A 13,817-nucleotide genomic window follows, 5' to 3' on the forward strand; every position below is an offset into this window, starting at 1 on the left:
TAGCTTAGTGTTGATGGTGTGTAGAGAAGCGTGGCGTGACTTTGCAGATGCATGACGTACATGTGGAAGAAACTTTTTGGCTTTGTGAAGTTCTCTGACTCTGTGAGCTTCTAATACTCTGTGGTGTTTCCATGAGCACTGCTTAATCCAGCATGTCTAAGTTATCTTCCAGGAGTAGAGATGAACTGCTCTGCATGCATATTTGTTTTATGGGTGAATGAGTCCTTAAATATACAGGGAACGCAAATTAAAATGTCATTAAATCCAGAAACCTCCATATGCCCGTAAAGCAAAGTGTTTTAGCTGATTTTATGCCTTCATGACTTTATCTACATTTATTATCAGTCTTGTAATACTTTACATGCTATATCCTTCCTTATTAAGTAGAATTTGTCACTACTGAAGTGCCTCCGATTTCCATCTTAATGAGAATCCGTCACCTACACAAAATGGAGTCTAAGGGGTATATTTACTAAACTGCAGGTTTGAAAAAGTGTAGGTTTTGCCTATAGCAACCAATCAGATTCTAGCTGTCATTTATTTAGTACATTCTACAAAATGACAGCTAAAATCCGATTGGTTGCTATAGGCAACATCTCCACGTTTTCAAACCCGCAGTTTAGTAAATCTAGCCCCAAGTCATTAAAGGGCTTCTTGTCTCAGTGATGTGACTATATTCTAGTGAATTTATAGGCTTCATTCTACTAAATATTGGTTCAGCCCACAAAATGGTTTCCTCCACTGTGTAGGTGGTAGGTCCACTTTAATATATTATCTTTACTTTTGCATGTGCTTCTTAGTAAGATTATATGTGTTTAGAGACCAAGCCATTGCATGAGTTTAAATATATTCTTACATTTGCTTTATCTTTCCTAAACTACCTACTGACCCTGACAATTTTTTGTAGTACCTCAAACTTGGCTCCCTAAAGGATCCACTCTTAGACGATCATGGAGATTTCAATCGTATGTGCATCGCTATGAAAAAGATTGGCTTGGATGACACAGAGAAGCTTGATCTTTTCCGAGTGGTTGCCGGTGTCCTACACCTTGGAAATATTGATTTTGAAGAAGCTGGGAGCACCTCTGGTTAGAAGACATTTTATTCCATTATTCTATCAGTGTAAATGTCATCTGAAATGATGCGAGTTTGATTTGAGTCACAAAGCACAATGTTCTTTTAAAAGTGGGAATAAATTGTACTTTAAATTGCATGTGGAAATTTTTCTCAGATAGTACACCAAGGGCATAGACTAAAAGAAAAATTGATTTTGAAAATGATTTCCTCTATGAGTAAATGAAAGGGGTTATTTGATTACAAGTAAATGAAACAGCCATCTGCACAGTTGATTTGTAAAGGTCTTCTAGAAACAATAAAAATGCACTGTTGTGTGACTGCTGCAATGCAGGTGTACTGCAGGCCATCTGATTTGACAAGTCAGTGGTAGAATTGACAGATTGGCCACATTCATACAGCAGTGTCAGTGTCCCATCCAGCACGACCACAGTTAGAAAATAGTTAACCCCTGCAGTACAGAGACTGCTTGGTTTTTCCGTTCTGTCCAGAACAGGAAAGGGTTACATGCTCTATAGTGAGAGGTAAAGATTAGTATATATACACACAACCATTGTCACTAATAAAAAGCATTCCAGTTCAATGCATATATATATATATATATATATATATATATATATATATATATATATATATATATATATATATATATATATATATATATATATATATATATATGAGTTATTATTTTTTTGGGAGGGTTTTTTTTCTTTTTACATTAGGCATTTCTTGAGGAGAACTGTACTGTGATTATATGGCTATGAGTTTGTATAGCAGCTTTGCTTGCCCTTGACTTGCTATGCGATATTGTGACTTTGGGTGGCAAAAGCAAGTTGCCTTTTTTGATGTAATAAGAGCTAAGGGAATTATTCATCATTTTACTCACTGACTCAAAAAAGATGTGTTTCATGGATTCAGGCAGTAAGATGCCTTCAATGGAGTTTTTCCCGGAGTCGAATGTGTACCTTGGTGATCATCTGGTGAAAGTTTTAACACTTGCTCGCTGGGGGATTTAAATGGTTTTAAGCAGAGAAGGCGAGGGCAGTGTGAAGCACAGTTAGAATGTGTAATGTTATATTATAGCTCTGCATGGAGAGGCACATTTTCTGAGCTTCAATTCTCAAATGTTCTAAAAGGCTAATGGGAAAGTTAGACACTTCTTATAAGTTACAGAGAAACAGTATTTAATGTTTATATTTTTTGTTTTTATACATGTACTGTACATAATGTTTTGTTATAGATTATTTTGTGTTTTCTATTTTATTACTTTTGTTTATATAATTATTACAAGACAAATCTATATGTTAAGAAAGCTGCTTTTTTTTCTACTGGGCTTTTCCATCTCTTGCTACAGCAAAATAAAAAGGTAGAATCACTAGAGGGTGTTGCTTTTAATGCCTATATTACCTTACGCCTAGTAAAGCAATGATTGTATAAAGATTTCTTAAGTATATGGTTTGATGTTTTTGCCTGTGTCTGCGTTGCTGTATGTTAACTGGATGGTTAATGCTAGGGATGATTGATCGCATATGGACAGTCCATGCACACAGCTGGGGACACACCATGAGCACAGCAAGCCCTACTCTGTTTCATCTGTGGTCTGTTACACAATTTGTGCAATGGTTGTGGGTCTGTATGCCTAACTAAAACCGTCCTCCATGTGGTCAGTATCCTGCAGCTTGGACTCTTGGGCATAGTGTTAATGTTCCCTAGTGGTGAAATGGTGAGACACCATGTGTTTTTATAGCATTACATAAATATTACTAACAAACTACCTAGAAAAAAAAAAGAAGTGTTTGTTCCAAAATAGTGTATTGATCTTAGTGATGCCTACACATCATTAAGATCAGTGCACCATCCTGGAACAAACATCTTTTTTTCTTTCATGAATGTTTGTGTTAAATGGTAGCACCTCCCGGTAAAAAAAATAATAAAGTATGTTACAATTAATTGAAAAGGGGGATGATCCACAATAAAGTTATATTAATCAAATTAAATCTAGTGCGATGGTATTTATCTATTAAACTACATAGAAAACACAGAGCTGTGAAGAGATTGGCTAGCTCTAACCTGTATTACAATGTATGGAATTAAAACCTAGCACTGTGTACCTGAGCTGAGATCTTTCAATGCTTACAATTTTGTATTTAGATCTGTGAACGGAGGGAGGTTGGTGGCAGGGGTCATGGGGGACACCGCTACTTTTGTACTTGTCTTTGTTAATATAATAAGGCAACAACTATTGTCTTTCCACATTGTCAAAATTACACCAATTTCTCTCTGTAATTAGTTTTGTATATAAATACTATCAGAAAAATAAATCCTAACCTATGTATCTCTAATTTATAAGCTAATGTGTAGTATTTTAAGTATGTGCTTCTCTATATTATATTTGTATATGATTGTATATCTTTATGCATGTACTGTCAATACTTCTGTTATTCCATGATTCTGAAGCTGTTTCTCTCTCACTTTAAATGGTACCAGGTTCTAGTAAGAAAAATAGTGTTCTGCTTTCAAGCTGCTTGCTGTGTTTTTGTTATATACAAAGTTTTTATTTTTGCCAGTGAAAAGATTAAAGAGCAGATTGTATAGTATGAACATTTTGGACAAAATAACGAAGTGCTAGGATAAATGCCAAACACTGTTAACCAATGTTGTACTTGTCTGCAGTGCTCAGTTTTGCTGACATATATGTTGTATTGAACACCAGGTGGCTGCACTCTAAAGAACAAATCTAGTAATTCGTTACAATGCTGTTCTATGCTCCTTGGTCTGGACGAAGATGATCTACATGTCAGTCTAACCACAAGGGTCATGCTTACAACAGCAGGGGGCACCAAAGGCACAGTTATCAAGTAAGATTGCTTTACTCTCTTTTTTTCCCACTTCTGCCATGCAACCAATTAAGTGACTGGTGATTATTTCTTGAAAAACGGCATCTTCCCCGTGAATAAAAGCATCCTGCTACTTGAAACTCTTAATTTCTTATCGCTTTGCTTCATAGCAGATATCATAGCATGAGGAGTAAGACTCCCATTATTAAATACAACATAAATAATGGGCTGGCTTACCTGCACCAAACTGAGCTGTACATGCTTGTAGGCAGGAAGGAAGGAAGGCTGCCACCTGGTATGAAAGAAGTGGTTATAGTGTACATGGACTATTGATAAGGGACTAACTGTTCCGAATTGAGCGCCATTATTTATTAAAGATAGAGATATATATATATATATATATATATATATATATATATATATATATATATATATATATATATATATATATATTTATTATTTGTTTTTAAATGCAATATGAAGATATTTTTGTCACAAATATATTTTAGTGTATTATATTTACATTTGTACATCTTTGTATGTATTGTATTAAACCTGTAATTATTTTTTCATTCTCAAGGACATGATTTTTGTGGAATCTATTTTTTCTCTCCTATTGAAGTGCTTTAGTTGCAGAGATATTATTGTAGTCATTCTTGTATTGGGCAGTTAAGCGTATTTTAATTAGAGGATGCTCTCAAGGATGTGCTGAAATAGGCAATACAAATTGCAAAGTGTGATGTGAACTATAGATCTTGGGAGTTCTTACCAGACCTTGAGTTAAACTTATTTGCATTCATCATTTGTTTTTTTTATTTATCTTTTGGTGGCATTGTAATTTTTAAAGTTTCACTGGATCTTATTTATTTATACTTTGTAAGCCAGAATATACAGTATATTACTGTTCTATATATATATATATATATATATATATATATATATATATATATATATAGTTCTTTTTATATAATATAGCAGAGTACCATATCCTTTGAACAAGCAGCATGGTATTGTAGAGTACTAGTTTCTAGTAGAATGTTAATTGAATGAAGGGCACATTTTACCTCTCTATAACAAACCAGAAGTTCCCGGCAGTAGCCAAATATCTCTATAAGAGCAACAACACCTAACTTTGTATTGATGTGTGATCGCTACACCACAATAGTCATTGTTCCATATGTTTGTGACAGGGATAGCTTTTTAAGATCTCCTATAGCTGCTGCCCTAATTCTGTATAACAGTACTGCTAAACTGTATAACAAATATATACAGTACTAACTTTACTAACACCTAATGCTCACACACACACACACACACACACACACACACACACACACACACAAAAAATAATCTAAAAGTTCATATCCCTTATAAAATAACAAATTAAATTAACTTTTCTGCTAGTTTCCAGTTTGAAAATAGTTATTGAGATTGCATCTATCCTATCCACTAGTGTTCTGTATATTACGGCTGCCATGTGTCCAATAACTTTCACAACAGTAGAAAAGGCATTACATTGTGGACACAGCCTCTGATCGCATGTATGCAATGGCATTGAGGCACTTTAAGCCTTAACCTACTCATCTTGGATGAATTCTTAGATTTTCAGCACAAAATTTAACAATTAATAATTAACACCATACACACCAATTGTTTCCATAGTCGCATGAATATAGGAGGACTTTTTCTTCTTTGTCTATGTAGACAATTCTATGCAATCTTAGGGACTGTAACTTAAAATGTTTTCATTGGTTAATTATGCCTAGCACAAGGGGCTGTATGTGAGAGACATTTTTACGTTGTACTGTGCAAACTTTAGATGATCGTGTCTGCTTTTTGTTTTGGCTGCTCTGGCATATTTTGGTCTTTTCCAGACCTGGCCATGTACCCATTGATATCATTGTCGACCATGTCCTCAACCTATTGTAGAGTGATATATAACTATCTATACAGCGGGTGAAATAAGTATTGAACACATCAACATTTTTCTCAGTAAATATATATTTAATGTGGCTATTGTAATGAAATGTACACCGAATGTCAGCAACAACCCTTGCAATCCACACATGCAAATAAATCAAACCATAGATGTCCATACATTAAGTGTTGTGTAATAATGTGAAATGACACAGGGAAAAAGTATTGAACAAGCTTCCTGAAATTTAGTTAATACTTTTTGCTAAAGCCTTTGTTGGTAATGACAGCTTCAAGACACCTCCTGTATGGAGAAACTAGTCACATGCATTGCTCAGGTGTGATTTTGCCACATTCTTCTTCCATGTCTTCAAATCTTGAAGGTTCCGTGGGCTTCTTCTATGAACTCTAATCTTTAGTTCTTTCCTTAGTTTTTCAATTGGATTCAAGTCAGGCGATTGGCTGGGCCATTCTAGCTGCTTTTTTTTCTTTCTTTTTCTGAAACCCTTGTTTCATCTCCAGCATCCTGGTAGATGGCAACAGATTTTCAATAAGAATGTCTAGGTACATTTTTCCATTCATCCTTCCTTCAATTACATGCAGTATGCCAGTATCGTGTGCAGAAAAACAGCCCTACACCATGATGTTCCCACCTCCAAACTTCACTGTTGGTATGGTGTTTTGGGGTGATGTGCAGTGCCATTTCTCCTCCAAACATGGTGTGTATTATGGCATCCAAAGACTTCAATTTTGCTCTCATCTGACCACACTATATTCTCCCAGTATTTCACAGGCTTGTCCACATGTTGTACAGCAAACTTTAAACAAGTTTCAACATGTTTTTTTTCTTTAGCAAATGAGTCTTGTGTGGTGAGCGTGCATGCAGGCCATGGTGGTTGAGTGCATTACTTATTGTTTTCTTTGAAACAATTTTACCTGCTAATTCCAGGTCGTTCTGAAGATTTCTACAAGTGGTCTTTGGTTATTGGACAACTCTTCTGTTAATTGTTTTCACTCCAATGTCAGAAATCTTGCGAGGTGCACCTGGTCGTGGCTGTTTTATGGTGAAATTATGTTCTTTCCACTTACGGATTATGGCCCCAACAGTGCTCACTGGAAGGTACAGCAGTTTAGAGATCCTTCTGTAACCTATACCATCAGTAAGTTTTGCAACAATAAGGTAGCGAAGGTCTTTAGCGAGCTCTTTGCTTTTACCCATCATGAGATGTTTCTTGTGGGACACCTTCGTAATGAGACACTTTTCTATAAGCCATCAGTTGTGGCTGAACCAGCTGGTAGGATTGCTTTCTAATCACTGATAGATTTCAGCTCTTGTCTTGGCTTTCCATGCCATTTTGCATCTCTCTTTCTTCATGTGTTTAATACTTTTACCCTGTGTCATTTCACATTATTGCATAAAACTAAAATTACGGACATCTATGGTTTGATTTCTTCGGATGTGTGGATTGCAAGGGTTGTTGCTGACATTTGGTGTACATTTCATTACAATAGCCATATTAAATATATATTTACTGAGAACAATGTTGATGTGTTCAATACTTATTTCACCATTCCACCTGCTGTGTGTGTGTGTATGTATGTGTGTATATGTATGCGTGTGTGTGTGTGTATATATATATATATATATATATATATATATATATATATATATATATATATATGTGTGTGTATATATATATATATATATATATATATATGTGTGTATATATTGTGTGTGTATATGTATATATATATATATATATATATATATATATATATATATATATATATACACACTACTAATAATCTGATGAACAAACAAGAGAACCGAATTATGAGGAAGACAAGCAAAACAATGACAACTGTACTTAATGGTAAGCTCTAGAAGTAGACTTGCTAGTACCTTTATAAAGACTATGCAAAGTCTTATTAGAATATTATTTTCATACTTATCATTAGGATAAAACACTTATTGTCATTACATTGCTTTGCTGTGCCATACAGTGGGGAAAATAGAATGTACATAAAACAGCTACATAAAAGTTAAACAAAATAAATGCAGGCATGAAATCAAATGGTAGTGAGGGCCCTGCTCATCAGAGACCTTACAATGGGAAAAAGTGCAGAGCTGAGACAAGAGCAGTGTGTGTGACTCAGAGGGGAGATTAGGACACTAGTCATGACGTACCGGTGTAAGCAGTATAGGTGGGGGTAGGGTAAGCTCAAATAAAAAGATGGGTTTTCAGAGTGTGTCTAAAGACTTGAAGGCCTGGATGAAAAGGCATTGAAGGGCATTACATAGTTTAGTAGCAACACGGAAGAAGTCTTTTATGGGGCAGTAAGCGATTGTTATCATAGAAGAGTCAAGGCACAGGTCAGAGTATGTGAGGGACAATATTTTAACATGTATAAAGGGATGGATCTGTTGAGAGCTTTATAGGTAAAGATAAGTAATTTGAATGGGATTTTTGAGAATATATGGAACCAGTATAGGGATTTGCAGAGTGAATACTATAGGTGTGGATTGGCGAGAGAGTAAGATGGGGTCTTGCCATAGCATTTAGGAAATACAACAGATTGTACGTTTGTCTGTTAATACCCAGCCTTGTTTTATTATTGTGTTTTTTCCTAATTGTCAAGTGCTGCTGAGTATGCTGGCACTATATTAATAAATGGTATTAAAAATTAAAGCACGGATAGGTGAAGGACCAGGGAGATGAAGGTTGCAAAAGTTGAAGCAAGTAGATGAAGAGAGAGTGGACATGTTTTTGTTGTATCTTGGATAAGAAATGGGAATATCCCTGTAATATTTCAAAGGTGGAGTTGACAGGGTAAGTTTGAGTCAAGGGTAACGCTAAGATAGTGGACTTGGGAAAGTGAGAAAATTGGTGTGGTGTTGACAATTAGAGAGATTTTAGAGGAATGGTGGCTCTGGGCCCTGTTTTGAGCATGTTGAGCTTTGAGCTGTAGGCAGTGTTGGGACATTCATGTGGATATATATATATATATATATATATATATATATATATATATATATATAGCAGAAATACTGTTGGTCACAAGATAGTGGAGAAAAGGAGAGGTCAGGGGAGGAAAGTTAGATTTCGTTGTCGTCCGCATAGAGGAGGCTTAATGAGCTTATTAATTCGCCAAGGGATGGGATGCACAGTGAGAAAAGTGGAGGGCCAAGAATGAAGCTTTGTGGGACCCCAGCAGAGGGTGGGGAGTGGAGGACAAAGGATCCAGAGGCACTTAAGAACACTTAAGGAGCTGTTGGCCAGGTAGGAGTGTACCATGAAAGAACTGTATCGTGAAGGCCAAGGGAGTGAACCGGTGTTTCGGAGAAGAGGGTGTTCTGTTGAAGGTTGCAGAGATGTCCAGGAGGATCAGTATTAAGAAGAGACCCTTATACTTTGCTGCAATTTGTGGTTTGGCTGCTGGTGAGTATGAGGTTTTGAAAATGATTCCAATATTGCTCTGTGTGGGGCCAAAACAATACACATCCGAATCGTTCATTTTTTTAACTGGTCTGGCATAGAAGTCTTATTAACCATCCTTTACATTACATCCACATCAGTGTGGGATCATTTCCTAGCTTCATTGCCGACACCTCCTCTGATCCTAATATTTGGTGTTTTTTAATGATATGCCATTGCATTGACAACTTGAGTCATTTTAATCATGTCATATAATAAGTCTAACAATGCAGGTCAGATATGTGATAAAATATAACAAAATATTGAATGATTTTCTTAAAATAAGTCTTGTTGTTTATTGATGGTAGGTAAACTTTATTGAAAGCCGGGATATAGTTCATAGTGTGTTTTGTGCATATTTTATTTGCAAACTGCCTTACACTGGAGCTTTTGAACAACTGAAATGATAATTAGCTTGCAGCCAAATCTTGCTGTGGAAAACGGATACACACAAATTTCAGACTTAAACTTGCTATGTAACTAATTAACTTGCTTTTCAGTGGGTTTCCCTTTTCTGCCTTTGGGGACAAATAGTTGTTCAAGTTGGAAGTTAATTAGTAGTTATACTCTTCCCTTCAGGTTTGCCTCATGTTTGCTACCCAGAGAATATTGAATTGCAAATCGAATCTTAGAATTTCAAAGCTTCATTGGCTTTTCATCAGCAATCTTACGCGATTTCATCCGCTGCCTCACAGATTTTAATGTGGACAGTTTGAAGTATAGCGATGAGGCTGTACTATTTCAAACTTGTGTTCTTCATGCCTTTTATCAGAAATTAGTTTATAACATACAAAATATCAAAGGAGCAGACAGGGACTGTATTTAACCATTCTCTATAATCACTGTGTGTTTTATTCAAATAAAAAAAAGTTGGAGAATGCAACATATTTAGTTTTGCAAATACTTCCAGCCAAAAATCACCATGTACAGTGCTAATCTATCTCTTAATGACTGTATTTCCAATGTCACACTGAAGCAAAAGAAACTTCAGCGATGGAGTTTCACTTTTGTTTTGCCTTATCTATAGTGTGCAAGCTGGGACTGTTGAATTAATTAATGAAAAGATGTTAAACAGCAAGTGCTTTTGTGTCTAGTGATGTGCAAACATTTGTAATCTTCTGAGTGCCTGTGTGCTTTAGTAAATGCAAAGACAAAAATGCAGCACTAAGAAAACATTTAAACAGAATTGCAAATAAATCAAGAGAATACATTTCTACATAGTTCCAGGATATCAAATAACAATATTAATAAATGCTGAAAATAAAACACCGCATTGAATATATATAATATCTATACAAACACATGCTACCGGCTCTTCTGCATATCTTAATGTAATGGTATCATCAGGAAAAAGATCATCAGATTACTTTGAAATATATTGCAATAGTCACCATTGCATGAAATGAATGACTGCATTGGATGGGACTGAGATAAGAAATGAATCGTAGGAAGATCCCTGGAGTGCATACAGGTAAGCCTTAAGCTGGGTACACACTACAGATTTTTTCACCAACTTTTTATGCCGATCGTTTTTACATCCGTTCGATGTTCCGATCGCTCGGTCCGTGGACTGCATACACACTAGCCTTGTTTTAGGCGATAAAGAGCAGCTGTTCCGTTAGCAACTTTTTACAGCCATGTTGTCGTGAGCAATTACTGTAATTTCGTTCTCACTGTTGTGGATCGGTCGGAAACTTATACACACTACACAACGGAAACGACATTGGAACGAAAATATTAAACGTTACGACCAACCAAATGAGGCGACAATCATCCATTTGGGCAGACTTTCGACCATTGTGTCACTACACACACTGACCCGACTTTTGAACGAGCGGTTGTATGTCGGCTGGTTGAGCCGATTATTGGACAAAAACCCTGTAGTGTGTACCTAGCTATACAGATAAGCAAAAAAACTTTTTCACTTTGGTACGAGCATACACCTGAGGTGGGGAGTGGTGCACTCCTGTGATAGCCCAGTTTGTTGAGGATACTACACTATCTTTGTTTATATTTATGTTTCCGGTCATTCTGGTATGGAGCATGATATGAGAACTTGAGAAACTTCGGAAAAGAGATCTCTTCACGTTCCTAAATAATGTCACTGTATTGTATGCATAATTATGTATTATTTTAGACGCTAGATGGTAACTAATCCATACTACACTATTGGGTGCCCTATTTTCTATGTCCCCAAGCTCTACATTGAGCACATTTATATATGTCGCATAAATACAAGGTAATTCTAACATCTGAAATCATTTACAAGTTGAAGGAAGTTATTCCTTATAGTACTCAAGTTTTCCCAATGAAGACTGATGTGATGACAAGTTACTGTGTATACAGATATTATTTACAGGAAAGTATACATATGTGGATATCACTTATTCCAAAGATATAGTAATGATAGCCACACACTGCACACATCTGATTTGTTGTTCTTTGAACTGAACACAGGTGTAACAACCAGATTTAGCACAACTAGAACCCCTTCCTCTCTGAACACCATTTTAATCTGGCAGAGCAGTCCACACTTTTCATGTAGCGGTCCCAAACATTTGCAATGGATACAGTTAAACTATAAGCATTGACAGAAATTTGGAGGGCTGTGCAAGCAACATCATAAATTATTTTAACAATATTATTTAATCTTTATTGGCTCTTTGTTGTCCACTCACCAAATGATTTGTGGACAATTAGATTTAAAACATATGATCTGGATGGTTGAATCTGTATGTCTATAAATAGCTATAGAGAGCAAGCTCTGTATTTGATCAATAATCCGATGAACAAATTAGACCACAGCCACTCTGCTTCCTTATATCAGCTGGAATGGTAAGGCAAATAAATGCTAATTTTGAGCGAGAGAAAAATGTGGTTTTTTTTGAGGAACTTATTAAGTGAGTAACATGTTAAGATAGTTTGTAATGTTATAGATTCTCACATAGGTAATTGATAGATAGAAGCACCTGAAAGGAAGCATATTAAAAGATTTTCCATGTTCAGTGGCAAAAATGACACTGGAACGCTTGCATGAAGTTGCGGAAATGTAAAAGGCTTGTTGCACTATTTTATGAAACTTTTGTATTATCTGTATTACTTAGCTTAAGGTCACATGTCTTTGGTAGTTGCATACTTACAAGCATTTTAAATTGTGTTTCTTAACCTGTAGAGCCCAGGAAATAACAACACACACTGTGAACTGTATCCAAAATGCTTGCAACATACAAGAAGGTATTCTAGGTATTTGTCATTTAATGAAAAATACAGACACTTAGGAGCAATTCCTTAAATCCTGGGTATGTTCCTGGAAATTAGGGACAATTGGCAGCTGTATAATTGCATGTCATCATAAATTATTTATTTCTTTTTTTTTTTTGTTTTTACTGAGATTTTAATTGTTTTTCAATAATATAACATGCAGGTCTCAGAATTGGTTACCTCTGGATTATACATATTACATTGTATATACAGTCATGGCCAAAAGTTTGGAGAATGACACAAGTATTGGTTTTCACAAAGTTTGCGGCTTCAGTGTTTTTAGACCTTTTTGTCAGATGTTTCTATGGTATACTGAAGTAACATTACAAGCATTTCATTAGTATCAAAGGCTTTTATTGACAATTGCATTAAGTTTATGCAAAGAGTCAATATTTGCAGTGTTGACCCTTTTTTTTGAAGACCTCTACAATTCGCCCTGGCATGCTGTCAATCAACTTCTGGGCCACATACTGACTGATGGCCGCCCATTCTTGCCTAATCAATGCTTGGAGTTTGACAGAATTTGTGGGTTTTTGTTTGTTCATCCGCCTCTTTTGGATTGACCACAAGTTATCAATGGGATTAAGGTCTGGGGAGTTTCCTGGCTATGGACCCAAAATGTAGATATTTTGATCCCCAAGCCACTTAGTTATCACTTTTGCCTTATGGCAAGGTGCTCCATCATGCTGGAAAAGGCATTGTTAGTCACCAAACTGTTCTTGGATGGTTGGGAGAAGTTGCTCTTGGAGGATGTTTGGTACCATTCCTTATTCATGGCTGAGTTCTTAGGCAAGATTGTGTTAAACTATATTTAACAAATGAATGTATGTTTAATTTCATCTGTAAGTCTGAAGCCAATCGCCATCTGTGAAAGCTATATCTCTGGAGGCTTAGATGGAGACTTAAATTGTGTTGTGTGTTTTTTTTTGGGGGGGGGAGTGGGGGTTGTATAATGGGAATCATTTTCTATCAGGAGCCTGTGGTGTTGCACTGTCAAATTAATCTATAGTTCTCTTTTTATATCTCTCTCCAAATGAGTTAATTTGATAGTGTTTCATTGTGGGGTGGGACAATAGTAATTTGGGGAGGTAAACTTTATCCAAAAGTATAGGAGCTGCCGAATAGTAATGTTGACCATGTACAATGTGGTTTTATTCTATCATTCGTGACATGAAGACAGCGGTCTTGGGAGACTGAAGAAATTGTGGTGTTTATAGATGGGGAGGGAGAGTTGAGGGGAGGTGGTGACTCTCTG

At 36.0% G+C, this 13,817-nt stretch overlaps 1 protein-coding gene across 8 annotated transcripts in view; it reads left to right on the plus strand.

The window, feature by feature from the left end:
- Nucleotides 1–13,817, plus strand: part of MYO6 (myosin VI) — a 205,516-nt gene that overhangs the window by 95,588 nt on the left and 96,111 nt on the right. For all 8 annotated transcript variants that reach the window (XM_075202655.1, XM_075202656.1, XM_075202657.1 and 5 more), the window contains exons 11-12: nucleotides 908–1,088; nucleotides 3,788–3,932. In XM_075202655.1, the coding sequence (XP_075058756.1) occupies nucleotides 908–1,088; nucleotides 3,788–3,932 (326 nt within the window). The remainder of the gene's footprint in view (nucleotides 1–907; nucleotides 1,089–3,787; nucleotides 3,933–13,817) is intronic.

This window comes from Mixophyes fleayi, chromosome 3, assembly GCF_038048845.1.
Source record: "Mixophyes fleayi isolate aMixFle1 chromosome 3, aMixFle1.hap1, whole genome shotgun sequence".
NCBI lineage: Eukaryota > Metazoa > Chordata > Amphibia > Anura > Limnodynastidae > Mixophyes > Mixophyes fleayi.